The sequence below is a fragment of the Ylistrum balloti genome, unplaced genomic scaffold (genome assembly GCF_031769215.1).
Source record: "Ylistrum balloti isolate Yb309-2 unplaced genomic scaffold, AGI_CSIRO_Ybal_v1 Utg370086, whole genome shotgun sequence".
Lineage (NCBI taxonomy): Eukaryota > Metazoa > Mollusca > Bivalvia > Pectinida > Pectinidae > Ylistrum > Ylistrum balloti.
The window spans coordinates 1,840-21,143 of NW_026782120.1; the positions used below are offsets into that span (position 1 = coordinate 1,840).

The 19,304-nt window shown below is 35.5% G+C and overlaps 2 protein-coding genes across 2 annotated transcripts; one reads left to right on the top strand and one right to left on the bottom strand.

Annotated features, from left to right (window-relative positions):
* Positions 1-3,492: 3,492 nt before the first annotated feature.
* Positions 3,493-7,781, bottom strand: LOC132549891 (NADPH azoreductase-like). The gene is made up of 3 exons (XM_060213864.1): positions 7,608-7,781; positions 4,248-4,487; positions 3,493-3,981 (listed from the first exon to the last, which is right to left on the bottom strand). The coding sequence occupies exons 1-3, from the start codon at positions 7,774-7,776 to the stop codon at positions 3,749-3,751; spliced, it is 642 nt and encodes a 213-aa protein (XP_060069847.1). The 5' UTR covers positions 7,777-7,781; the 3' UTR covers positions 3,493-3,748.
* Positions 7,782-9,437: 1,656 nt separating this feature from the next.
* On the top strand, positions 9,438-18,016 carry LOC132549892 (uncharacterized). Its single transcript, XM_060213865.1, has 5 exons — positions 9,438-9,453; positions 10,323-11,488; positions 16,877-17,021; positions 17,306-17,373; positions 17,984-18,016. Exons 1-5 carry the CDS (start codon positions 9,438-9,440, stop codon positions 18,014-18,016), a joined length of 1,428 nt encoding a protein of 475 aa, XP_060069848.1.
* Positions 18,017-19,304: the final 1,288 nt, after the last annotated feature.

A 19,304-nucleotide genomic window follows, 5' to 3' on the forward strand; every position in this document is an offset into this window, starting at 1 on the left:
GAGGAAGCATACATATAATGTACATTGTATGAATATATCCTTGAGTAATCTACGTGGTAAACTTTAGACAAAAAAAGTGAAAGTGCCTGAAATATAACGTTACAAATATTTCTGACCAAGCTGCATTCACAACAATCAACTATTATATGGTTTAAAAACATATCTATTTGTAACTCACAAAAAAAATATGATACAAATATAATTATGAACATCAACCAGCAGATCTTGAATGTAAAAATCTATATAAAGATAATATAAATAGGGTAAAAATCATTCTTTCAAGAAAATGTGATATTAACCAGAAAGTGACATTAATTTGCATATCTGATATGATATTATATGATGTAATTATATTTAATGTATAGAATATTAATAGGAATAAAGAAATAATTAACATATACTCTGAAATCATATATTTTCGTGGAGCTTACATTTTATGGTTTTCCAACAAGAGGCCTAGCGACGTTGCTGATCACCTGAGATAAGCAATATTGATTTTAAAGGTTAAAGGATAAGTAGCTTTCAAGTGTCATGAAAAAGAAATTGTGACATTGATGATAGTCAGTCAGTGTCAATACCTGCATACCATCAAAACTGTCATCCTTTACTAATAACAATTCTTACAAAATTATTTCCAATTTTGCTTAAAGATGCAATTTTTCTGTGAGAATTACAGTAAAATCAACTTCCTTCGATCTCCTTTGGTAATTAAAGCACCTTAAGAGGATTCCATCAATGAAGGCATTTTATTCTACCATACCTGGACCAGCCCATCAGCCCCTGGGGGTCAGCCAGGATCACAAAGGGTTCCAATGGAAGAGTAAAACACCTAAAGATGCCTCCATCAATGAAGGCATTTTATTCTACCATATCTGGGTGTTGAGAAGATTTGTGAAATCCTAGTCAATCTGCCCACTTATAGCCCTGCCCCTCAGGCCCCTGCCCCTCAGACCCCTGCCCCTCAGGGCCCTGTGGGATGGGGACCATATAATTCATTATTTTGTTCATCTTTGGTCAGGGAAAGTTTCTGCAAAATTTCTTTGAAACCAATTCAGAGTTTTTTGTGAATAAATTGATTGATGCCAGAAGTGATCCCTATTGATCATCATCAGATTTTTCGCAGCTGACCTAAAATGGCACTCTCGTTGTTTATTTCATAGATATATCTTGCTCACAAACCCCACTGTATGTACTACTATAATCCATATACTGTGTATGGTGAACAAGTAAATGTGTGAATTTAGAGTACCCCTGAATTCAAGGAATATGAATTTCATGATTTTATAGTAGAGATTTGAAACAGGACGTAAGAATTATTTGTGAGATGAGATTTGTAATAATGACAACATTATCCTGAACAATGGCCCACCAGATATACAAAAATTGTAATTCACTGTAGGATTTTATTTTCGATACAAGTACCCTGTTGACGGTGAAATAATACCCTGTACATATTATCTTATATCATACATGTAATATAACATTGCAGTACTGTGAATGAGTGAAGGTTAAATTTCCATTACACACTATCCTAAAAACTTGAAAATAAGATGTGGCTAATTTCTATAATAATAAGAAAATACAAGCTTAATTTCTGGATAAGGTTCTATTTGTAGTTTGCTCGTTTTCAAGTTTTCAGAGTATCACTGATCGGTAAAATGAAATAAAAAAGCATTTTTCTGCAAAAATTCTCTATAAGCATACCTTTTCAATACTGTGTATAACCATATATTTCAAAATATTATTAATTGATAAGTTATTTAAATCTTAATACCAATAGGCAGTTTTCCAACAAAAGATACCACGTACAGAGGTCAAAGATGTACCCAGTTCAAGTGTAAATATCCAGGAGGGAATACAACCAATGCCGTACTTCTTGTGGTGTTGGTTCTGTTATCCCTAGCTTGGATACTTCCAGGTATGCCGGGCGATTGAAAAGTAGTCGGAACTAAAAGGTAAAAATCAATTGCATCAAGCTCAGGATGATAAGAGTAGTGTATTTTTACTATATATTTACTGGTTTCGCCCCGAGGACTTGATCAGGACAGGATCATTCTCAGCTCGTTGTGATTGAGATTTTTACCTTTCAGTTCAAGTGTAATATATTTGCAAATCAACCCAAGCTCCTACATATGGAACTGGCTCTATTCTCTGTATGAAAAAATAAGCTTACACTGTGGAGATAATTGTGTATTAACAGGGTGATACATATGTATAAAAACTGTATCTGATACTTGAAACTACCACAAGTTGTGTATTCTTTTTTATCTAGTTGAATTTCATAGGCTGTCTCTGCCTTTATAAAGTGTATAGGATAATGTACTGATGACTTTTTGAAATCACACAAATATTCCTGATCTTTGCTTTATTTGGGGTAAATTTGCAAACTTTTTAGCTCAGGGAAATTTTTTTTATTTGCTGTAAATGTGTGTGAAAATATTACTGAGCATAAACAGAGCTAAAAGATATAACCAGACACTGAACATCACATACAAACACTATATAAACTTAATTAAAAATCAGCAAAGATGAAATTAAATGTAAATTATTCAGAAGTAAGTACATAGTCAGCAAACTACAATGTATATGTAAACAATGAAAAAAAAAAAACAACACTACATACAATAACAGTTTCAATTAGAAACTATAAACTAAACATCTAGAAATGTAAATACACCAAACCTGATCATCAATTCTCACTCATATATTACCAATAGTCCTGGAACATTTTAATGGGTTTTTGATGTAGTTACCTTTCTGTTTTAATTAATAGGACATCAAGTGCTTTGAATCTTGAATGAAAATACCTTAAAACACATTTTATTGTCTTGTAAAATATATGCATGTGATTAACTTGAAAATTAATTTTAATGAAATGATTAATGTTAATAGACAAATAATACATTGAAGGTCAGATCTATGTTTCCAATTTGATAGTCGTATTATACAAATTCTAGTAATAGTTACATTATACAAATCTTTTTGGATAGTTACATGATACAAAATGAAGTCATATTTAGTTCCAGTTTTTAAAAGGCAAAATTATATCCACTAAATAGGGACGTTCTAGATTTTACAAAGAATGGTGAGATTTGTGCAAGGTAAATATCTTCTCTACATCCTTATATGTCACGAAAAAACATCTTGTTTACCATTGTCTCTGCGATAACAATAAAGTGACTCTGTTGGTAAAATTGATATACTTCAGCTTTGATTTAGATGTAGTATCTCTGTAATTTTTCATGTACAGAAATTTGTTGTGCTATACATGGTTTCCAGTAAGCTTTTATTTTTTTTCATATGGAACTAAGAACTAACCTAAAGTTTAGGTGGGACACCATAAAGGTATCAACACTTTTTCAACTCATATCACTGATAAGATCTAAAGTTCGTGAAGTGTGGTACGCAGATATTTTCCAGGTATTGATATATTTTTTTCAAAACTGTAATAAGACAGAAACAAAAATAGAAAATAAAATTAAAATTTCAACTAATAGTGATTCTACCACACCTACACAAACTTAAATAATGGCAAGTTGATTCTACCACACCTACACAAACTTAAATAATGACGTTAGTGGTGTAGAACAGGTCTGCATAATGAAGATTATAAACACATACTAAATCAACTACATGACCTTGGGATCCACCACTATTCCAAACTAATTCTTTTCAAAAATATATAAATTCCTCAAATTTTCTTTGAAGTAAAGCATATCATCTAAAACTAAACCCTCATGACTCTGTATTAAAAGTCTACGTTTGAAACGGCACGATGATTTTTCATTGCCCATGCCATCCAGTCCAACTGGGTAAGCAATTTGTTTGCACCAGATTCCATGTGTTCATTGAGCGGGTTTCCTTCAGAATCTAGAGATTTCTGGGCAGAAGGTATACCAAATATATTGGACACGCTGAGACATCCTAGTTCTCCAGTCAGTGCTCTTAGTTGCATGGCTGCACGCATCCCTCCATATTGCCCTGTTTTAAAAAAAAACGATGAAATTTGGCAAGGATGGAAAGTCTAACAAGGACATAGTCATCAAAATCCCTCCCCCTGGTGGACTAAAAATAGAATAGATTACAATACAACTTAATTCTATTGTAATACATTCCTACATTCATGTTTTACAGAGATCAGTGGGAAACAGGTATCTATAGTTTGAAACTGTTTAAATTACGAAGAAAAGGAAAAAAATGTCAATTCAAAAGTTCTAAAAAAACCCTCATAATTATGCACCACTTACCTGCTGAGTATGTGACAAGGCCACTTGGTTTCTTGGAGAAACAACTGCCTCCAAAATGGTCAATCATGTTTGAGAGACCTGGTGGTATACAGTGGTTGTATTCAGGGGAGATAATCACATAAGCATCTGCTTCCTTGACAAGTTTCTCCTTCTCCACCAGAAATGGTGGAGCTCCTTCTCTATCTTTACCATAAAAAAACACTGGTTTATTCAGCATACTAAATTCGTTATCGGCTGCATCTGCAAGAAAAATGTTTGAAATGTAACATTAATTTTGACAAACAGAAAAACAAAATAACATATGCTCAGATGATTTTGCTCAAAGCTGTTGGCAAACACCTCAATCTGTAAGTCAAGTCATGAAATTGATTATCTGCTTCATACTGAAGGTTAAACCAAAGTTGACCATCTTTATCAAAGGTCTCCACCTCTGTGTCAGGAGTTCACGACCAACGTGGGCCAGTCAGTATAACTATTGGCCGCAGGTAGGTGTTTTCACTCTGAGAACTTCAGCTTTCCTCCACCATCCAAACCTGATACATCCTTGTTCATAGGGTGTAAAGAAATAAGAAACAAAGCAAAAAAATCAACTAACTTTTTGACAATTAGACTTGTAGTAATGGAATCTGGTTGGAAAAGGAGATATTTCTACAATTTCTATAATGCCGTACATGTTCATCAATTAACAACACTGATGTTTGTATGTTCATCAATGAACAACACTGATGTTGGTATGTACATCAATGAACAACACTGATGTTGGTATGTACATCAATGAACAACACTGATGTTTGTGTGTACATCAATGAACAACATTGATGTTGGTATGTACATCAATGAACAACATTGATGTTTGTGTGTACATCAATAAACAACACTAATGTTTGTATGTTTATCAATAAACAACACTGATGTTTGTGTGTGCATCAATTAACAACATTGATGTTTGTGTGTACATCAATAAACAACACTGGTGTTTGTGTGTACATCAATAAACAACATTGATGTTGATATGTACATCAATAAACAACACTGGTGTTTGTATGTACATCAATAAACAACACTGATGTTTGTGTGTGCATCAATTAACAACATTGATGTTTGTGTGTACATCAATAAACAACACTGATGTTGGTATGTACATCAATAAACAACACTGATGTTTGTATGATTATCAATAAACAACAATGATGTTTGTGTGTGCATCAATTAACAACATTGATGTTGGTATGATTATCAATGAACAACACTGATGTCTGTATGTACATCAATAAACAACATTGATGTTTGTGTGTACATCAATAAACAACACTGATGTTTGTACGTACATCAATAAACAACACTAATGTTTGTATGTTCATCAATAAACAACACTGATGTTTGTGTGTGCATCAATTAATAACATTGATGTTGGTATGATTATCAATGAACAACACTGATGTTTGTATGTACATCAATAAACAACACTGATGTCTGTATGTACATCAATAAACAACATTGATGCTTGTGTGTACACCAATAAACATCATTGATGTTTGTGTGTACATCAATAAACAACACTGATGTCTGTATGTACACCAATAAACATCATTGATGTTGTGTGTACATCAATAAACAACACTGATGTCTGTATGTACATCAATAAACATCATTGATGTTTGTATGTACATCAATAAACAACATTGATGCTTGTGTGTACATCAATAAACAACACTGATGTCTGTATGTACACCAATAAACAACACTGATGTTGTGTGTACATCAATAAACAACACTGATGTCTGTATGTACATCAATAAACATCATTGATGTTTGTATGTACATCAATAAACATCATTGATGTTTGTATGTACATCAATAAACATCATTGATGTTTGTATGTACATCAATAAACAACACTGATGTTTGTGTGTACACCAATAAACAACATTGATGTTGGTATGTACATCAATAAACATCATTGATGTTTGTATGTACATCAATAAAGAACATTGATGTTCTCTTTATTTTATCTTGACAGTTTAAAATAAACGAATATATATCTTCAATAATTTTTTCTCCCACAGAGCGTAATTCATCATGACAGATGGCGAGTATCATGACTTTTATTTCTGAAATAAAATACAACATCTTAACTAACGAAAGATAGCTACAGTCAGTGGCACCTATAAAACACAGGCTGCTTAAGATCGGATTCCATGATAGTGAAAGTCTGGGAAAAACCTATGAAATGACCTCCTTTGATGGTAATTAGTGCATAACTAGAAACAGATCTTATGGTGCACTTGTGATAATTTGGTACAAAACTGGGCTACACCAGATTCTTCTAATCCTGGAATATACAACACAGATATCAGTAACTTTCACAGTGCCAAATGTACTAGACTCCTACAAAAGTCACTATATATCATGTAACGTATCTGTATTTAGCACCTGTGCATCAGCATTTTGGTATATTTGAAACCATGGTAAATGTGATACTAGCCACTCAACAAGAGAGATTTTTTTTATTTTTGCTTGATTGGAATCGGTTGAGCATAATACTAGGTTTAGCCAAATATCCTGGGTGTTTGAATCGCATCACAGGCATTTTTCAATAAAAGACTTGTTACATATATATACATGTGGAATGAATTTTGCATGTTCTACATTGTCACCTGTTACATTGGTATCATATGAACAAGCCTTTGTGTAAACAACAATAATTAGGCATTCTATTTAATCACCCGTCCTTATTCTACATGGCCCCAACTTGCATGTCAGGAGGCATGAACTGGAACTAACGTGCATGTCTGGAGGCACAAACTGGCCCCAACTTGCATGTCAGGAGGCACGAATTGGTCCTAATATGCATGTCAGGATTCACGAACTGGCCCTAACGTGCACGCCTGGAGCCACGAACTGACCCTAACGTGCACGTCAGGAGCAACAGGCTTACTGGTTCTATATACTGTAAACATTCAAAGCACTACATCTACAAAAATTTAAAAAAAAAAAAAACATTTTTCATATCTAGGTCTAAGATAGTCATGTAAATAAATCACCTAAATGTAATCATGTTCGGTCTGCAATTTAAACAGAGTGTTTACATACGTATACTAGGCCTACATATGCATTGCTGCACATCATTCTACATATTCACCCGGCCTATCACCAAAGCCTTGTCACCTTGTATAGAAAAGGAAACTATGTTTACCGTTAAAAGATTTAACTTACGGCACAAGAGAATCGAAATTCTAGGTTATCTTGGTCTATAATTCATAATATTATATGAAATGGCTTAAGATTATGATCAGCATCAGTAGTGTAAAACCACAAGTTCTAATTAACGTATCCTCTAATCCGACAGACCCAACTTACCAATAACACTAATATCATATTGTCTGGATTCCAGTTGCTTCACCATAAACTGCTTCACTCTTTCTCCAAGTCTTCCATCCCTTGCCGACCCGACAAACATAACAATTTTCAGATTCGATGATGTTTTGGTAGAAGTCATTCTTAACGCCTCTACGTATGCTCTGTACATTACTTGTCACGAGTGATACCTTCAACCACTACTGCCTTCACAGACCTCGAGTTGTCTACCTTGTTTAGCGGTAAAGGGGTTAAAAATAGGAATGAACAACATTGCCTGACCAATTGAAAGATATGTATAGCGTTTCATTTTAAACTAATAAGAACTCTATGCATGCCACAACAGATATAATTCGTGATGACGTTAAATTATATTTTTTAAATGTAGACCTTCAACGAACGAGTTATTTGCCCTTCAAAGAACTCTTTTGACTAAACAAAAAAATCTGTCAAACGCTACACACGTGTGTCTGATGCGTGCTTCTCTGAACTGCTGAATGACAAAGTACAATGAGTTAAAGGTATATATATTTGTTGACTAGACCTATTACAAATAATCAACAAGTCGATCATATCACTGATATTGTTTGTTGCACTGACTTTGGATTCTTATTCCTTGAGATCATGTCCACCATTGCTCGAAATAATGTCGCATATTATATGTATTTGTCTGTTTATAACTTCGGTCTTCAGTCTTATACTGTTAACCACAGGTGCATGTGATGAAAGCTCCTAAGATGTATATTCCGAATGACTTGTGAAAAAATGAAGATCAAGGTCAGGAATACATATCTTTATATGACCCTGTGTGACATTCCACTGGCAGTAAACGTGACTTTAGTCGACACTAAACGTGACTTTAGTCGACACTAAACGTGACTTTAGCCGACAGTAAATGTGACTTTGGCTGACAGTAAATGTGACTTTAGCTGACAGTAAATGTGACTTTAGCCGACAGTAAATGTGACTTTAAGCTGACAGTAAACGTGACTTTAAGCTGACAGTAAATGTGACTTTAGACGACAGTAAACATGACTTTTAGCCGACAGTAAATGTGACTTTAGCTGACAGTAAATGTGACTTTGGTCAACAGTAAACGTGACTTTAGCCGACAGTAAACGTGGCTTTAGCCGACAGTAAACATGACTTTTAGCTGACAGTAAATGTGACTTTGGCTGACAGTAAACGTGACTTTAGCCGACAGTTAACATGACTTTTGCCGACAGTAAACGTGACTTTAGCTGACAGTAAATGTGACTTTAGCCAACAGTAAACGTGACATTCCACTGACAGTAAACGTGACTTTAACCGACAGTAAATGTGACTTTAAGCTGACAGTAAACGTGACTTTAAGCTGACAGTAAATGTGACTTTAGTCGACAGTAAACATGACTTTTAGCCGACAGTAAATGTGACTTTAGCTGACAGTAAATGTGACTTTGGCTGACAGTAAATGTGACTTTAGCCGACAGTAAACGTGGCTTTTAGTCAACAGTAAACGTGACTTTAGCCGACAGTAAACGTGGCTTTAGCGGACAGTAAACATGACTTTTAGCTGACAGTAAATGTGACTTTGGCTGACAGTAAACGTGACTTTAGCCGACAGTTAACATGACTTTTGCCGACAGTAAACGTGACTTTAAGCTGACAGTAAAAGTGACTTTAAGCTGACAGTAAATGTGACTTTGGCCGACAGTACATGTGACTTTAGCCGACAGTAAATGTGACTTTAGCCGACAGTAAAGGTGACTTTGGCTGACAGTAAACGTGACTTTGGCTGACAGTAAATGTGACTTAGCCGACAGTAAACGTGACATTCCACTGACAGTAAACATGACTTTAGCCAACAGTAAATGTGACTTTAAGCTGACAGCAAACGTGACATTCCACTGACAGTAAACGTGATTTAGCTGGCAGTAAATGTGACTTTAAGCTGACAGTAAACGTGACTTTAAGCTGACAGTAAATGTGACTTAAGCTGACAGTAAATGTGACTTTAGCTGACAGTAAATGTGACTTTAACCGACAGTAAATGTGACTTTAGCTGACAGTAAATGTGACTTTAGCTGACAGTAAATATGACTTTTAGTCAACAGTAAACGTGACTTTAGCCGACAGTAAATGTTACTTTAGCCGACAGTAAACATGACTTTAAGCTGACAGTAAATGTGACTTAGGCTGACAGTAAATGTGACTTTGGCTGACAGTAAACATAACTTTTAACTGACAGTAAACATGACTTTTAGCTGACAGTAAATGTGACTTTAGCCGACAGTAAATGTGACTTTGGCCGACAGTAAATGTGACTTTAGCCGACAGTAAACGTGACTTTGGCTGACAGTAAACATGACTTTTAGCTGACAGTAAACATGACTTTTAGCTGACAGTAAATGTGACTTTGGCTGACAGTAAACATGACTTTTGGCTGACAGTAAATGTGACTTTGGCTGACAGTAAACATGACTTTTAGCTGACAGTAAACGTGACTTTTAGCTGACAGTAAATGTGACTTTCCACTGATAGTAAAGAGGGTCAAAGGATCACATTTGATAAGTTTTGAACCTATTGACAATTTCTAATCATACACTTTCATATAACTGCATGGAAGTTGAAACATTCATGTTAAACAGGCATATTTCTGGTCTAACATTCCCATCTGTATAGGATCCTAAATGTTTTGATGCTTTAATGAACATGCATAAATGTTGATACTTTCAGGTAATCTAATAGAGGCTTTGCTCTCTCCAGACATGGCAGCCTACAGACCCTCCTATCGACTGGATGGCAGATTTAGAAAGATGTACAGGAGTTTCAACACTTATGTCAGGATTTGTCATTTTTGTTGGGAGAGATCCATTAACATCAAACCTTTTCCTCCAAAAGAAAATCAGCTGCACACACCTTTGGATGACAACATGATCAGATTCTCTTGTAATGATATAGCTCATCAGGATAAAAAATGGCAGCATTACAAAGTTTCCTCTGAATGCACTATCAGAATCGGTAGAGTTGATATTGTTAAATCTATAAGGCTGTCAATTCTAGAAAAACAAAAAACATCTGTGTTATGTTTCAATAACCTATCACAAACTACCTTTAAATATAATTCCATATTTTTTGTTAATTTGAGACATTTCTGTACTAGTGAGTTCAGAGTTAATAAAGACAAGATTGGAGAGGAAGCAGAGGTCAAGGGTCATCGTGGGAGTGTTAAACCTTTTGTTAATGAATGTGACCTTTTAACAGCTGTGAATGATGGTGACAACAGTCCAAACTGTAATACAGATCAGTATAGTGACCTTCTGAAGAGTCCACTGCCAGCTTCTCCAGACAACACTGAACCTCTAGACAGTTATACAGATCAGTATAGTGACCTTCTGAAGAGTCCACTGCCAGCTTCTCCAGACAACACCAAACCTCTAGACAGTTATACAGATCAGTATAGTGACCTTCTGAAGAGTCCACTGCCAGCTTCTCCAGACAACACTGAACCTCTAGACAGTTATACAGATCAGTATAGTGACCTTCTGAAGAGTCCACTGCCAGCTTCTCCAGACAACACCAAACCTCTAGACAGTTATACAGATCAGTATAGTGACCTTCTGAAGAGTCCACTGCCAGCTTCTCCATTTATTATTGATTCCTATAATTTGGCACCTTTTGTGCCAAAGTCGGATGTACTTAAGTATCTGGTGCAATTGAATGTGAATCTTGGAAAGGTGGAAACAATACAACATGCTTCAAATAGCCTTGTGAAGCTAAACCTGGAGCAGGATGTGATGCCTGTGATGGTATACCTGAAGGAAGCTGGGATACCCGATGTCAAATTTGGAAAAATCATTGGTTGCTATCCTTTCATATTTGAGTATTTTGATGATGCAAAGGTAAACACAACAAAGATAAATACTGTTGTACACCTGTACTATTACAACAAAGATAAATACTGTTGTACATCTGTACTATTACAACAAAGATAAATACTGTTGTACACCTGTACTATTACAACAGAGACAAATACTGTTGTACACCTGTACTATTGCAACAAAAACAAATACTGTTTTACACCTGTACTATTACAACATAGACAAATAGTCTTTTACACCTGTAATGTTACAACAAAGATAAATAGTCTTTTACACCTGTACTATTACAACATAGACAAATAGTCTTTTACACCTGTACTATTACAACATAGACAAATAGTCTTTTACACCTGTAATGTTACAACAAAGATAAATAGTCTTTTACACCTGTACTATTACAACATAGACAAATAGTCTTTTACACCTGTACTATTACAACAAAGATAAATAGTCTTTTACACCTGTACTGTTACAACATAGACAAATAGTCTTTTACACCTGTACTGTTACAATATAGACAAATAGTCTTTTACACCTGTACTGTTACAACATAGACAAATAGTCTTTTACACCTGTACTGTTACAACATAGACAAATACTCTTTTACACCTATACTGTTACAACATAGACAAATAGTCTTTTACACCTGTACTGTTACAACATAGACAAATAGTCTTTTACACCTGTACTGTTACAACATAGACAAATAGTCTTTTACACCTGTACTGTTACAACATAGACAAATAGTCTTTTACACCTATACTAATACAACATAGACAAATAGTCTTTTACACCTGTACTGTTACAACATAGACAAATACTCTTTTACACCTATACTGTTACAACATAGACAAATAGTCTTTTACACCTGTACTGTTACAACATAGACAAATAGTCTTTTACACCTGTACTGTTACAACATAGACAAATAGTCTTTTACACCTGTACTGTTACAACATAGACAAATAGTCTTTTACACCTATACTAATACAACATAGACAAATAGTCTTTTACACCTATACTATTACAACATAGACATATAGTCTTTTACACCTGTACTATTACAACATAGACAAATAGTTTTTTACACCTGTACTGTTACAGAAGTATTTGTATGTCATGTATGATTTTCTTCCACTTGACAATAGTCATCCTCGAACCATTTTGAGTGGGAAACGGCTTGTGTGATTACTTCACAGTTTAAAACAGATTCTAACATTTTGTTGACAATATTTGGTAGGAATCTTTACACCTAGTACAATCAAATATTGTTTATGGGTTTATTTTGGTTTTAGTCGTTGTCGTTGTCGTTGTTGTTGTTGTTGTCTTTTGATAGTTATTATTTAAGATTTTACTGTTGGATATGTTTTTCAACAAGTCATGCTATGGGTCATTTTTCACTGTATCCATTTTTCGCAATATTTGTTCTATTCTTAAAAATATTGAGAAATAGATCTCCTGTACCTGTGATGTATTGCGGTTAATAGGAATACATACTCCCCCTACAGGAAAGAGCTTGTCCTCCAGTTTCAAGGGGTTACAGCCATGCTTTTGGTTCAAGGCTATTACTCCTCCGTCCCTACATGGGAGCCTGTATAAAAGAGTTTGTTATTTTTTTAAATGCCTCTGCTACAATTCAAACTTGAGAGGGCTGGCTAACTTGTCAAATGCACAACCATTCAATTGTGCTAAAGAGAAGTTCTCTCTAGTGGTTTACTGCTGCTAATATTTACCTGGGTTCTGTCTAGTAGTGGTTTACTGCTGCTAATATTTACCAGGGTTCTCTCTAGCCGAGTGGTTTACTGCTGCTAATATTTACCAGGGTTCTCTCTAGCCGAGTAGTTTACTGCTGCTAATATTTACCAGGGTTCTGTCTAGCCAAGTGGTTTACTGCTGCTAATATTTACCTTGGTTCTGTCTAGCCAAGTGGTTTACTGCTGCTAATATTTACCTTGGTTCTGTCTAGCCAAGTGGTTTACTGCTGCTAATATTTACCAGGGTTCTCTCTAGCCGAGTGGTTTACTGCTGCTAATATTTACCAGGGTTCTGTCTAGCCGAGTGGTTTACTGCTGCTAATATTTACCAGGGTTCTCTCTAGCCGAGTAGTTTACTGCTGCTAATATTTACCAGGGTTCTGTCTAGCCAAGTGGTTTACTGCTGCTAATATTTACCAGGGTTCTGTCTAGTAGTGGTTTACTGCTGCTAATATTTACCAGGGTTCTGTCTAGTAGTGGTTTACTGCTGCTAATATTTACCAGGGTTCTGTCTAGTCGAGCGGTTTACTGCTGCTAATATTTACCAGGGTTCTGTCTAGTAGTGGTTTACTGCTGCTAATATTTACCAGGGTTCTGTCTAGTAGTGGTTTACTGCTGCTAATATTTACCAGGGTTCTGTCTAGTAGTGGTTTACTGCTGCTAATATTTACCAGGGTTCTCTCTAGCCGAGTGGTTTACTGCTGCTAATATTTACCTTGGTTCTGTCTAGTCAAGTGGTTTACTGCTGCTAATATTTACCAGGGTTCTCTCTAGCCGAGTGGTTTACTGCTGCTAATATTTACCTTGGTTCTGTCTAGTCAAGTGGTTTACTGCTGCTAATATTTACCAGGGTTCTCTCTAGCCGAGTGGTTTACTGCTGCTAATATTTACCTTGGTTCTGTCTAGCCAAGTGGTTTACTGCTGCTAATATTTACCAGGGTTCTCTCTAGCCGAGTGGTTTACTGCTGCTAATATTTACCAGGGTTCTCTCTGGCTGAGTAGTTTACTGCTGCTAATATTTACCAGGGTTCTCTCTGGCTGAGTGGTTTACTGCTGCTAATATTTACCAGGGTTCTCTCTGGCTGAGTAGTTTACTGCTGCTAATATTTACCAGGGTTCTGTCTAGTCGAGTGGTTTACTGCTGCTAATATTTACCAGGGTTCTGTCTAGTAGTGGTTTACTGCTGCTAATATTTACCAGGGTTCTGTCTATCTGAGTGGTTTACTGCTGCTAATATTTACCAGGGTTCTCTCTGGCTGAGTAGTTTACTGCTGCTAATATTTACCAGGGTTCTCTCTGGCTGAGTGGTTTACTGCTGCTAATATTTACCAGGGTTCTCTCTGGCTGAGTAGTTTACTGCTGCTAATATTTACCAGGGTTCTGTCTAGTCGAGTGGTTTACTGCTGCTAATATTTACCAGGGTTCTGTCTAGTAGTGGTTTACTGCTGCTAATATTTACCAGGGTTCTGTCTATCTGAGTGGTTTACTGCTGCTAATATTTACCGGTGTTCTCTCTAGTCGAGTGATTTACTGCTGCTAATATTTACCTGGGTTCTCTCTAGCCGAGTGGTTTACTGCTGCTAACATTTATCGGTGTTCTCTCTAGCTGAGTGGTTTACTGCTGCTAATATTTATCAGGGTTCTGTCTAGTAGTGGTTTACTGCTGCTAATATTTACCAGGGTTCTCTCTAGCCGAGTGGTTTACTGCTGCTAATATTTACCAGGGTTCTCTCTGGCTGAGTAGTTTACTGCTGCTAATATTTACCAGGGTTCTCTCTGGCTGAGTGGTTTACTGCTGCTAATATTTACCAGGGTTCTCTCTGGCTGAGTAGTTTACTGCTGCTAATATTTACCAGGGTTCTGTCTAGTCGAGTGGTTTACTGCTGCTAATATTTACCAGGGTTCTGTCTAGTAGTGGTTTACTGCTGCTAATATTTACCAGGGTTCTGTCTATCTGAGTGGTTTACTGCTGCTAATATTTACCGGTGTTCTGTCTAGTCGAGTGGTTTACTGCTGCTAATATTTACCTGGGTTCTCTCTAGCCGAGTGGTTTACTGCTGCTAACATTTACCGGTGTTCTCTCTAGCTGAGTGGTTTACTGCTGCTAATATTTATTAGTGTTCTGTCTAGTAGTGGTTTACTGCTGCTAATATTTACCAGGGTTCTCTCTAGCCGAGTAGTTTACTGCTGCTAATATTTACCGGTGTTCTCTCTAGTCCGAGTGATTTACTGCTGCTAATATTTACCTGGTTGAGGGTTTACTCTCTAATATTTAGGGTTCTCTCCTGAGTAGTTTACTGCTGCTAATATTTACCTGGGTTTTCTCTAGTCGAGTGGTTTACTGCTGCTAAAATTTACCGGTGTTCTCTCTAGTCGAGTGGTTTACTGCTGCTAATATTTACCAGGGTTCTGTCTAGTCGAGCGGTTTACTTGCTGCTGATATTTACCAGGGTTCTGTCTAGTCGAGTAGTTAACTGCTGCTAATATTTACCAGGGTTCTCTCTAGCCGAGTAGTTTACTGCTGCTAATATTTACCAGGGTTCTGTCTAGTTGAGTAGTTTACTGCTGCTAATATTTACCAGGGTTCTCTCTAGTCCGAGTGGTTTACTGCTGCTAATATTTACCAGGGTTCTGTCTAGTCGAGTGGTTTACTGCTGCTAATATTTACCAGGGTTCTGTCTAGTTGAGTGGTTTACTGCTGCTAATATTTACCAGGGTTCTCTCTAGCCGAGTAGTTTACTGCTGCTAATATTTACCAGGGTTCTGTCTAGTAGTGGTTTACTGCTGCTAATATTTACCAGGGTTCTCTCTAGCTGAGTAGTTTACTGCTGCTAATATTTACCAGGGTTCTGTCTAGTCGAGTGGTTTACTGCTGCTAATATTTACCAGGGTTCTGTCTAGTCGAGTGGTTTACTGCTGCTAATATTTACCAGGGTTCTGTCTAGTAGTGGCTTACTGCTGCTAATATTTACCAGGGTTCTGTCTAGTAGTGGTTTACTGCTGCTAATATTTACCAGGGTTCTCTCTGGCTGAGTGGTTTACTGCTGCTAATATTTACCAGAGTTCTCTCTAGCTGAGTAGTTTACTGCTGCTAATATTTACCAGGGTTCTGTCTAGTCGAGTGGTTTATTGCTGCTAATATTTACCAGGGTTCTCTCTAGCTAAGTAGTTTACTGCTGCTAATATTTACCAGGGTTCTGTCTAGTCGAGTGGTTTACTGCTGCTAATATTTACCAGGGTTCTGTCTAGTCGAGTGGTTTACTGCTGCTAATATTTACCAGGGTTCTGTCTAGTTGAGTGGTTTACTGCTGCTAATATTTACTGGGGTTCTCTCTAGTCGAGTGGTTTACTGCTGCTAATATTTACCGGGGTTCTCTCTAGTCGAGTGGTTTACTGCTGCTAATATTTACCGGGGTTACATCACTATCAGTTATATACAATTAATCCACGTTATTCTGACATCAACTTTCATATATCAGCCTTGATTCAATGAACATCAAAACTTTGACACTATAAAAAGTGTAGGAAATATATGACCCCAGAGTGCGTCTTCATTCAAACATATGCTGCATTGAGCTGCAATCAATAAAAGAAAGTGAAACATCAGAACATTTCAGGTTTACGTATTGTCATTCTCATGTCATATTATTTACAGTTGGTGATGGAATTTTTTAAATACAAGAAATTCAAGAAGGATTCCATCGCAAAGATGGTTGCTGGAGCACCAAACATTCTTGGACTAAAAGCCGTAACAATTGACACAAGAATTGGTGTATACCAAAACTACTTTGATCTTACTGGTGAGTATACAAACAGTTTTTTTAGTAGATCTGCCTTAAACCGATGTGGGGTGCATACAAATTACCCTATAATGCAATGGTGCTGTTCTATCGATCAACAATGATTGGTTTTAGGACACTAAGAATATTTCAAGTTTATTGAATTAAATCCTTTTTCATGAATTCCTAATCCCTCAGATCCTATGTAAATGTATCAGCAATATATACTGACAGTTTGAAGATGTTAGTTTCCCTTGTTGAGTTTACCGTCATCATGATGGCTTTACACATGAATGTTGATACAGGTAACCAGACAAGGAATGTCATGACAAGGGTCCCACGAATACTGCTGAATAAAACGGATGTTTTAAAGGTAAGGTCACATAATCATGTTTATTATGTGATTGTCGCATTGATACATGTAGGTATAAATAATCACATCACTATGGAAAAATTAGATGTAAAACTACATTATGTTGTCACTATGGAAACATTAGATCTAGAACTACATTATGTTGTCACTATGGAAACCATAAATGTAGAATTACATTATGTTGTCATTATGGAAACCATAAATGTAGAACTACATTATGTTGTCACTATGGAAGCCATAATTTACATATTTGACCATGTGACCTTGACTGTGACCTTTGACCTTCATTTGAATAATTGGCCATAACCATTACACTGTAACATGTAGGGCTTTCATATTTGGCATGTGCATTCCTTGTGACAAGACCTTTTGTTTTTGTTGCAAGGGGTGACATAGGTTTTCATAAACACATCTTGTTTAGATTTTAGTGTATTAAACATACAAGAGGCTTGAGACATTCCTTGATAGCACAAAGTGTCATTGGTAGAGAATGTCAAACAACACAATTTCAATTTTTACATTTATCAACATATAAAAAACCAAAAACATCAATGTCTTGTGAAAAAGTTTAAATTCAGTATTTGATCATGGTCTGATATTAACTTTTTAGAGACTTTCTTGTCTGAGAAACACAAGGGAATAATTTTTTTAATGATTTAAGAATTTTCACTCAAAAGTCCTTTTTTTCCAAAATCCATAGAGAAACCCGATGTTTCTATTGCCGTAAACATTAGAAAGTGTTTGATGTAGACAGGTCATATGTATTGTAGTCTGTTATGTTAATCCGTACAAAATTTCATTGAAAGACCTCTAGAATAACACACAGAAGTGCCTTAGCAAGAGAAAAATAGTAAAATTGTTGTCTGTCAATCAGACTGTGACATGAATTTCAATATATCGTCACAACTTTTAGTCCACAAGCAAAATCTCGACAAAACATAAAAACAATTAAAGGTAACTTAGGTATATAAAAAGTATCTCCTATATCATATTGGAATGTATTTCATATTGAATTATGTCCTACTTCCAGTCATACACTACTTTCATACATCCTTAATATCATTTACACAAATCATTTATCATGTGATGAGTTTCATAAACAAATTAAAATTAGAAATCTAGGTCCTCCGTACTCTTGACTAAATAAGTGGTGCTGTGGTTTTCACTCATGTCTGTTCAGTTCATTTATTAGGAGTCGAGAGACTGGTTTGGCACTAAATGTTGGTCGTGAGTCCTAACCAGGGGAGATAACTCCCCAATGTTTCACTACAATGTTGTGTTCTGTTCAAAAGGATCAATTATATATCACTGGCTGTTATAAATTATATATCACTGACTGTTATAAATTATATATCACTGGCTGTTATAAATTATATATCACTGGCTGTTATAAATTATATATCACTGACTGTTATAAATTATATATCACTGACTGTTATAAATTATATATCACTGACTGTTATAAATTATATATCACTGACTGTTATAAATTATATATCACTGACTGTTATAATTATATATATATCTCTCTGGCTGTTATAAATTATATATCACTGACTGTTATAAATTATATATCACTGACTGTTATAAATTATATATCACTGACTGTTATTAATTATATATCACTGACAGTTATAAATTATATATCTCTCTGGCTGTTATAAATTATATATCACTGACTGTTATAAATTATATATCACTGACTGTTATAAATTATATATCTCTCTGGCTGTTATAAATTATATATCTCTCTGGCTGTTATAAATTATATATCACTCTGACTGTTATAAATTATATATCACTGGCTGTTATAAATATATCACTGACTGTTATAAATTATATATCACTCTGACTGTTATAAATAACATATCACTGACTGTTATAAATTATATATCACTGGCTGTTATAAATTATATATCACTCTGACTGTT